Source organism: Myotis davidii, unplaced genomic scaffold (genome assembly GCF_000327345.1).
Source record: "Myotis davidii unplaced genomic scaffold, ASM32734v1 scaffold805, whole genome shotgun sequence".
NCBI classification, from domain to species: Eukaryota; Metazoa; Chordata; class Mammalia; order Chiroptera; family Vespertilionidae; genus Myotis; species Myotis davidii.
This window is the reverse complement of record NW_006296430.1, coordinates 123,449-133,393: the sequence shown is the minus strand read 5'-3', so window position 1 is coordinate 133,393 and position 9,945 is coordinate 123,449. Positions and strand designations below refer to the sequence as shown.

The 9,945-nt window shown below is 35.8% G+C and overlaps 1 protein-coding gene across 2 annotated transcripts in view; it reads left to right on the top strand.

The window, feature by feature from the left end:
* Positions 1–9,945, top strand: part of XPO4 (exportin 4) — a 104,164-nt gene that overhangs the window by 39,653 nt on the left and 54,566 nt on the right. For both annotated transcript variants that reach the window (XM_015569150.1, XM_015569149.1), the window contains exons 6-8: positions 174–286; positions 5,365–5,522; positions 5,767–5,941. In XM_015569150.1, the coding sequence (XP_015424636.1) occupies positions 174–286; positions 5,365–5,522; positions 5,767–5,941 (446 nt within the window). The remainder of the gene's footprint in view (positions 1–173; positions 287–5,364; positions 5,523–5,766; positions 5,942–9,945) is intronic.

Below are 9,945 nucleotides of genomic sequence, written 5' to 3'. Positions count from 1 at the left end.
ACCACTTAATGCCTTTTATTCCTAAGCTTCATGCATGAATTATGTAGCATATGTGAAGAGGCTTAAACTGTTTCCATTACATTCTTTCTGGATGGCTCCTGTTATATTTCGGGTATATTTATACTTTAGACAAAGTAAGAATGTTATTGTTGTTGACCTTGACACCAGATAACTGGGCAGACATTATATAGCCATGTTTGAATCCTCACAAAATGTGCTGTTAAAGCCAACGGAGTCCTGGCGGGAGGCCCTTCTGGACAGCAGAGTCATGGAGCTTTTCTTTACAGTAAGTTGTACCTTTCCTCTCCGGTGGCAAAGGTCACAGAAGGTCCACTAAAGGAGAGTATGATTCTGTAGTTTTTTAGGTAAAAATGTACAGATCGCTTTTGTCCTCTAAAGTCTTCGCTTCTAATCAATGTTTCTACTCAAACAAATTACATAGAAATGTTCTTGATATTTTATAAAAGTATGTAGAATTATGAAGGGCTTATATCCTAGAACTGAAGTTCTCTAACTTTTTGGTTTCAGGACTCCTTTACACTCTTAGAGATTATTAAGGATTCAAAGAGCTTTTATATATGTGGGTTGTAACTATTAGCACATTGTGGACCAGTAGTTTTATTGCTAGCTTAACCCAGTGGTCAGATAAGTTTCTATTGAACAAGTACAAAAACCGTTTTACATAAATGTTAAAGGCATGCCTTAAAATTAAATACCCATTGCATTTTGAAGTTATTTATTACATGTTCTTATAAGCTAATACTTTTTAAAGTATGATACTTTGTAAAACACTGTGTAATATGGAGCGAGAATTCTCGTGATCCGTTTGCAATGTGTTAATATTTACCATATTAAAAATTCAACTAAACTTTAAAACATAATTTATTCATTTTAAAATAGCAATACCAAACCATAACATAATATTTTAATGAACAAATAGTTGTACTTTTGTAAACAAAAAAAAAATTTAGTGAGAAGAGTAGCATTGTACATTTTTTTTGCAACTGTATCTAATGTTAGGTTTAATACAAGACAGCCGATCTTATATTTGCTTCTGTTTTCAGTTGGTCGCAGCATTACCATATATAACCTTAGGGTAGCTCCACTGTATACATGTGTGGCAGTAAGGATGGAAAAGACAATTATCGTAGTACTGTAGGAAAACAGTTTTGTCCTTCGAGACAACCTGGCAGGGTCCTAGGAACCCTTAGAGATCCCTGGAGCACATTTTGAGAACTGCTCTTCTAGAGTAGTGTACTTTTTATGTATGAATTATCAGTTGTGAGTGAAGTTAGGGTTTTTGTATAGAACTTATTTTAACTATAACTTTAAATGGTGCTATTTCTTATTTGCTAAATATAAAGAAGTAAGCAACATATTCCACGTTTGTCCACAACCACAATAAAACAGAAGCTGGGGGAAAATGTGTGTGTGTGTGTTTTGGAGGCTGAGTGCTCTTATAGCATGAGCATATTATTTAAGCAGATCTAAGGACTAGGGTAAAGACACAAATAAAGACCAATTAAAAAGAAAAAAAAGATTTTTGCTTAGTTCCAACCATTAATTATAACTTCCTGCCTTTATATCTTTTAAAAATATTATGTACTAGTGTTACAACTATGTTCACTTTTTTGGTTGAACTATTTAAAATATTGTATATATTTAAGAATCTCAAGAACAAGGTTACTCATCCATCGGTGTATAAATTAGGTGTTTTCTGTGAAAGGTTCAGACTACGCATTAGCTTTACTTTTTTCTTTAAAGCAGAAATAATAACTAAAAACACTGTCAGTATCAGAGACCATTGTAACTAAATTGAAAATCCTGTTGCCTTTCTCATCTGGCAGAAATTGTTTTGATATGGATCCAAGTTAAGATCTTGTGTTGCTCATTTGGCTGAAAGTAGACCCCACTCCAGCAGTTAATGAAAAGGTGGAAAACTTGCTGGTAGCCTGGAAATGGTGACTCTAAATCTGAACAGCTGTCTCCACAAACCAGACAGCTGCTCCTGTCAGCTGTGAAAGACCACATGCAGATAACTTTTGAATTTGAAAGTTAACCCTTTTTCATTTTGTTATTGTTTTTTTTGTGTGTGTGTGGTGGTGGTGGTTTTTTTGTTATTGTTGATCCTGATCCAAGGATATTTTTTTTTCATTGAATTTTAGAGAGGGGGGGCGGGCAGAAATATTGATGTGAGAGAGACACATCAATTGGGTGCCTCCCGTACGCTTCCCAACCGGGGCTGGGGATCGAGCCTGCAACCGAGGTATGTTACCTTGATCAGAATGAACCTGAGACCCTTCAGTGTGTGTGCTGATGCTCTAACCACTGAGAAAATGGGCTAGGGCTCACTTTTTTATTTCAACATCTTTGTGTTTGTGGCCTCTCACTTTCATTTAAGCAGTTTATAAGCAATTTACATTTTATTTGTTAGCGAAATGACGGTTGAAATTTTAAATTTCATTCAGTTTTTGTTAAATTTATTTTCTATTATAGGATTCATTACCTAATTGAAAGCAGTTTTCCATGAGATATCACTATTTCTTTATTAAGTAGATAAACATAAATATACTATGCAAGGAATCAAGACTTGAAGTATGTTGATTATCTGAATTTAGGAATACTTTAAACCTAAAGTATTGATTTGCCCCTCCGAAGTTTATAGTCTTCTCAATTTTTGTCTCTTCCATAAGGTGTTGGAAAAACCAATCTCATTAATTCTTCCTCCTACCTTACTGTTAGGTTCTTTTTTATCTCATTTAGGGTCTCTTCTTTCTCTGCTCTTCGCATAAATAGTAGTGTTTCTATGTCAGTTCTGAACTCTGCTGACTGCATACACTTTCCTCAGGCTGCCCCTTCCCCACATAAGACCTCAGACACCATTTGTACACTGCTGACTCCTAGGTCTATATTCAGCACAAGCTGCTCCAGAGTCCAGGGCCTTGTAATCCTAGTGCTTACTGGAGGCTTGTGTTTGGAAGGCCCACAGACATCTCAGGGTCAGCATGTTCCATAGGAATCATCACCTCACTGGCTCTCTCTGTTCCTTGTCTTCATCCTTATCCTGCTTCATAGTTTATTTACTTCTCTGGATTTTCTGCTAGACTTGGCTTTTCTTTATCCCTCTGCTTCTTTCCTATTTGGACAATGAATTCAGTTTTAAATGTGTAGAGTGTAATTCAGATATAGTAGAACTCCTTTGTAATGCTGAAATTAGAAGAAGGCATGAACCTACTATATTATGTAAGAATATTGGTTTACAATGGGTTATATGTGGCTCATAGTTCAGAGAACAGTACAGGTAGGCTCTGAGGACAGTTTCTTATTTTTATTTTACTACAGAGTCAATATTAGCTTTTTCATTAAAGGTATTCTTTCTTTTGATTTGTCACTACTAGACCAGGAACAAGCAACTATTTAGCTCTCTGGGCAGAGAAGAAACCCACTGTTGTCCTACATTGCATTGCATCCATTGATATGCATCCCCGGATATCATGTTTAATGTTAGATGCAAGGGCATGATGACAGAAAATCAGTTAGTTTTCAGACAAGGAACTTCCAAATGAGTTGTGTTCAAAACTACATGAATTAGACAGTGTGGACATAGGAATTTGTATAGTTTACACATTTACTATGTAAAACTTAAAATATAGAATATATTTTGAAAAACATTTGCATTGTTCTAGACCAGGCATTGGCAAACTTTTTTGGTAAAGGCCCTTGTGAATATTAGACTGTGCAGACATGTGTTCTCTGAGGCAGCTTGATTGTCGTATAGAAGTAGCTGTAGACAACACCCAAACAGACAAGTGTGGCAGTGTTCAAGTAAAACTGTTAGGAACTTATGTAAAAATGTGGATTTTTATAATTTTTACATTTCTTAAAATATTCTTTGATTATTTTTCCTTCCTCCCCCATATAAAATGTCAAAATCACAGCCATACAAAATGGGCAGGAAGCTAGACTAGGCCTGCAGGCCATGGTTTGCCATCCACTACTCTAGACCAAAGAGGGTAACATTTTAAAATATGCCAGTAGATCAGTTAACTTTGTGACTTTTTAGTATTTTAAGTTTCTTAGAACCTTAAGTTCAGGGATTAAATCTTAATGGAATCAGTGGTGAATAAGGATTTTTTTAGTATTTGTTCACTGTGTCCCAGCACTATACCAGTGAACACTTAAGAGAAGTGTTCTGACTTCAAATAATTATTATTATGGTTTGCAGAGTCAAAGTGAACATAACCTAAACCAAAAAGAGAATAAATGTTTAAAATTATGCTACATTCAGAAAGCAAAGAGATTTATGTAGGAAAAGAAAGGCTGAAGAAGTTAGATGCTTATGGAAAGTAGAAAATGGTCACAAATTCTTTACTGTTTTCCTTGGCAATTTTAATTAGGTGAGCTCACAGAAATGAAGCATCTTTATTTTATTTTTTTAATTTATATATAATTGATTTCAGAGAAGAAGGGAAGGGGGAGAGAGGTAGCAGTATCAGTGATGAGAGAGAGTCATTGATCGGCTGCCTCCTGCATACTATTCACTGGGGATGTTTCCCAGGCATGTGCCCTTGACCGGAATGGAACAGGCTGACAATCTATCCACTGGGCTAAACTGGTTAGGCAAAATGAAACATCTTTAAAACCTGAGAATATTAGTAACATTGTAAAAGTAGGGAGCAATATAGGAACACTATATGTATATTGGGTGTTTCACATCTACATTGTATTATTGAAATAAAATCTAGATGAGGTTTTAGGTGGATTTAAATATAATTTAAATACAATTTTTATTTTTAAATATTTGAACATATAATTGATGTAGGGTAAAATGAGATTGAAACAAATTTTAAGCAATCTCAAGAGTTATTGAGAGAGTGCTTTATGTTCGTTGAATGAATGAATGTCTAGGAATTGAATGGTATATTGGTTTTCTCCATGTGCAACTGTTTACTTCCACTAAAGCAGCATCTGTATACTCTTGATTGAACTTGTCTGCTAACTTTAGTAAGGAGCTGTAGCAAGGCATAGCTAGCATAATACAGATGACTGTCGTTGCTGTTTTTAGAAGAAGCAGTATGTCTGACTGGCTAGCATCTGTTTCTCTCTTTGTCATAGCATGCTGGAGACAATTCAATGTTCAAAATGTAGGTAGCCCTCAGTTAAAATTAATTGATATGTTTGAAATCATGGACTATAATGTAAAGTAGACTGAGGGACATTCTCAAATTTAGCTTAATTCAGGGATTAATTTTCTAGAAATAACCAGCTATTGTGAAGTTTTCGCTTACCTCATTCAGCATGATAGACATGTGACCCTTACAAAAGAAGAATTTATTTTTATGGATTAGCAATTCTTTCTAACAGGTACATCGAAAAATCAGAGAAGATTCGGATATGGCACAAGATTCTCTGCAGTGCCTCGCCCAGTTAGCTTCTTTGCACGGACCTGTCTTCCCCGATGAAGGAGCACAGGTTGACTACCTAGCACACTTCATTGAGGGTTTACTGAGTACTATCAATGGGTAGGTATACTTGCCCTTTGTCACCAAAAAAGGAACTTTCATGTTTGTCTATATGCTTAACAGTAGTGGAACAAAAGCTAGTGATTTTTTTCCACTTTGTATATTTTGAATTATATGGTAATTTTAAATTAATACAGAGACATGCCTTTAAAAATGAATGACAAGGTGAAAATTTTGCATGTTTGGAAATGAGTTATTGTAATTTGTCTTCCACCACCAGTAACATTTGTTACCTGATTTGTAGAATTGAAATAGAAGATTCTGAAGCTGTGGGGATCTCCAGCATTATCAGCAACCTGATAACTGTGTTTCCTCGAAACGTCTTAACTGCCATTCCAAGTGAGCTTTTCTCGTCCTTTGTGAACTGCCTCACACACCTCACTTGTTCTTTTGGGCGTAGTGCTGCTTTGGAAGAAGTGGTAAGTGACCATTCTGAATTAATGGTGTCTGTTGTTCTCAAGGAAATTTGCTGTGCCTTTGAGACATTTCTCATGACAAGTAGTAATTTTAAGTGAGTGCTAGCTGTTGTTAAAATTGCCCCCTTTTTTTGTTTTTATGTGCAAATTACTTGGTAATTTGTGTTTAGAAACATGATTTTTTTTAAATGTTGTGGATTAAAATCACTTTAGTAGATTAAATGTATTGGTCTCAAGATTTAACTTTATGATAATTTAGTACCTGAATGTAGGAAATGGAATGAAACGTTTATACTAAGAATTATGTTGAAGTTCCATTTTACAATAAGAACTTTTATGTTTAACTAGTGCTGCTAACTTTGTGGTAGACTTGTAGTTGTGATTATGTGTAACTTTATATATTTATTGAGAATTTAAAAAATTAAGCCTTAAGGAAATTATGTAAATATTATTTGGTTCAAATAATTATAACCTGCTTATTTTGATTAGACTGTGCTCTTTAATTTTTTAATTTTGCTAAAGTTTAATAGCATATCTTGATAACATTTAAAATGAAGAGCAGTAACAGCCACTGAAGATGTTTTTCTGTAAAAATTTTCAAATGTGTATTTTCCAAATTTTGTATTTAATTTGGAAAACATGTACTAGAACTCCTTGAAACACAACTATATTTGTAACAGCTATAGTTAATATCCACATTAATCATGGGAAATCATTGTGCCTTTTCCCCCCTAAAAGTAGTTATTAAATTATAGAATCTAATTATTCTCTTAATGAATCAAAATGTGGATCTTTTTCAAAGATTGTAAGGGTTAAAAGAGTATAGGTATCTGTTAGAATTTCATGCTAAATCTTAACTGAGTTCTTTTGTTGGGAGCCTGGGAGTGTGTTTTTTCTTATCCCTTAGAAGTTCAGAGGATAAAGGACTCTGGAGTGGTTATGTTTATGTGGCTGGGCATCAGTAGTTTGATGAGGAAAGGAACCAGGTCAGGCAGACATTTGTATGTTGGAAAAAATGTAGGTAGTAGAGGAATTGAAGCTTAAAGGCATCGTATGTGATTTTTCTCAGGGGGAACAATTATGTCTGAAGTATGGACATACAGGGACATTTTAAGTATTTAAGCTTTGTTCAGATCCCTTTCAGATTATCACGGATTCTGAGTCAGTCAGATTTCATTTAACACAGTTTTGTTGTACTTTGTCTCCTTCCCCTTCCCCCCTTTGTATGTTTTCTAAACCAGATCGATTAAGCAGCATGTCCACCTCATATTTAGAAACATAGCTACCTTTTGGTTTCTATTTGTGGTTAAGGATGTTTCTAAATGTTTTATAGAAGAATTGCTGGAAGGTACAGAACATTCTTGGTTTGCAGAGTTTTAAGTTTAGAGTTTATTTATTTTGACCAGGAGACAGACAACTTGGCAGTGGTTTTTCTTTCAAGGTCTCACGCAGAAATATTAGAATACAGAAACCCTAGACACACTTCCCGAGAAGTGTGCTTGTTTTACAAGAAGGTGTGCTCTAGTTATGATATACCTGATAGGTTTCACTGAAGAAAAGTGTTATTTCTTTTCATTAATCATTTCTCTTCGCTGATCTGTTTATGACACTTAAAAATGTTTTAAACAATAATTTGTTACCTGTTAAAAAAGGTAGCGGGAAAAGGTATGTGTAAAGTTTGCTTGACTTATATTAGCCAATTTGGCAAGGTTGGTGAAGTTTGGCTGGGGTGGGAAGCCACCACACAGGGTGAACTGCCAGAAGACTGAACGCATTCTCATTAGTGTCATCTCATCCTTCCACTGTTTGCATTGTGGCTCCTATATGCTGGTCCAAGGACTGGATAGGTGCAGCAGATATCAAAGTACTTGTACCAAAGTGGAGCTTCTGAGACAAAGTTTCCCTGAGTGATTGTAGTGCCAGCACATAATACAGAGTTGAGCCAAGGTGGAAGATGTGTAAAGGAATGATCTTTTAAGTTAAAATAGAAAGATTGCCCTATCTGATTGACTCAGTGGGTAGAGCGTCAGACTGGGGACTGAAGGGTCCCGGATTCGATTCGGGTCAAGGGCGAATACCGCAGTCGCAGGCTCCTCCCCGGCCCGGGCCCAGGGCATGGCTTGTGCAGGAGGCAACCTATCGATGTGTTTCTCTCACATTGATGTTTCTCTCTGTCTCTCCCTCTCTCTTCCACTCTCTCTAAAAATCAATTGAAAAAATATCGTTGAGTGAGGATTAAAAAATAATAATAAAATAAAATAGAAAAATTGAGGGATATTAAAAAACTGTTTTGGGAGTCATCGTGAAACAGAAAGAGTATGAACTTTGGAAGGAGACAGTACCTCATGAGCCAAGTAATCAATCCTGGGCAAATTGCTTACCCTTTATGAGCATGTTTCCTAGTCAATATAGTTGGAATGATAACTTCTGATATTTTATGAAGTGGATTAACTATATAAAGGTGCCTGTACATGTGTATAATAAAATGTGGATTAATAATAATAAATTTTGAGTGCCTGTATTATTTGTACTGTCTTACTAAGTAAGACTAACTTGCAAACCAATAATTTTAATACTAGTTTTCTTTATTATTTTAATTTTGTGAGATTTTTTCTGATTTTCTTTTTTTATATATCAAAGGAACTTCTTTTCCCAATAGGGAAACATTCAGCACATACACTTGTCTTATTGTGATATTTTTTTCATTACTACTTTTATTTAATATATATGTATATTTATTGATTTAATAGAGGAAAGGAGAGAGAGATAGAAACATTAGTGATGAGAGAGAATCGTCAATTGGCTGCCTCCTGCATGCCCTACACTGGTGATCGAGCCTGCAACCCGTGCATATGCCCGCCATGCGACCTGGTTCATACCAGCTGGGGGGATTGTATCTCTTTAGAAATTTCAAGTGTCTGATCTTGATTATGTTACTGTAGCAAGGGGGGGAAAAGAGCATCTTAAGGGGAGGAAAAACTCTTTTTTTTTAATGGAACAAGTTCATTTTATTTTTTCAATTGATCTTAGAGAGAGGAAGGGAGGAAGGAACGGAGAGAGAAAGCAAAACATTGATCTGAGGGAGAAACATCGATCATTTGACTCCCACATGCACCCTGATGGGTCCAACCCACAACAAACCGAACCACACCAGCCAGGGCCGAAGAATAATTCTTGATGTTTGTATGTGTTCATGAAGGACATCCTTGCTCAGTGGCTTTAGACTGTTTGTAAAGAGATTGTGACAAACCCTCACATTGTAGTTACCTGAAACTGTGCTCAAAAGAGCAATTCTAGCCTTTAACCACGTTGTCCTTGACTGTTAAAATTTCTTGCTATTACTTGTGACTCCCTGAAGCCAAGGACTTTTTCAAACCCCTCACCCCCCATAAAGTTATTGTCTGTTGCCAAACTGAAGAGTTAAGAATGTTTGTGGGGATGAAACTATTGACTTAAAAATCCTAACAAAATAGTTGTTCATATTTCTACAAACACATGAACTTTAATTCAGTAAAATTTGAAGCTAATATGACTCAAACTCAGTACTCTGGTTTCTTGATTTCCTTTGTCAGTAGATAATTTTAAGTTCAGCCCCCATTAGGTTCATCAGACAGAAGCCATGGTAACTGGTTGAGTTCATTTAGAAACAGCCATCATGCTGCTTAAAAAATGAAATATATGTGTGTTTGGTGTGTGGAGTGGGTACATAAGGGAGGTGGTTGTAGATACATTTTATAAAGGAAGAACTTTATACTTAAGTTTAGTGCATTTGTAGCCCATTCTCAAGACCATCAGGACAAGGCAGTAAAGAAAAAATACTTGATGGAGAAACCAAGATGGCGGCATAGGTAAACACCGGAGATTGCTGCCTCGCACAACCACTTCAAAAATACAACTAATAGACGGAACGGACATCACCCAGAACCACAGGAAGGCTGGCTGAGTGGAAATTCTACAACTAGAAGGAAAGAGAAAAGCATACCAAGACTCAGAGGAGGTGTGGTGCG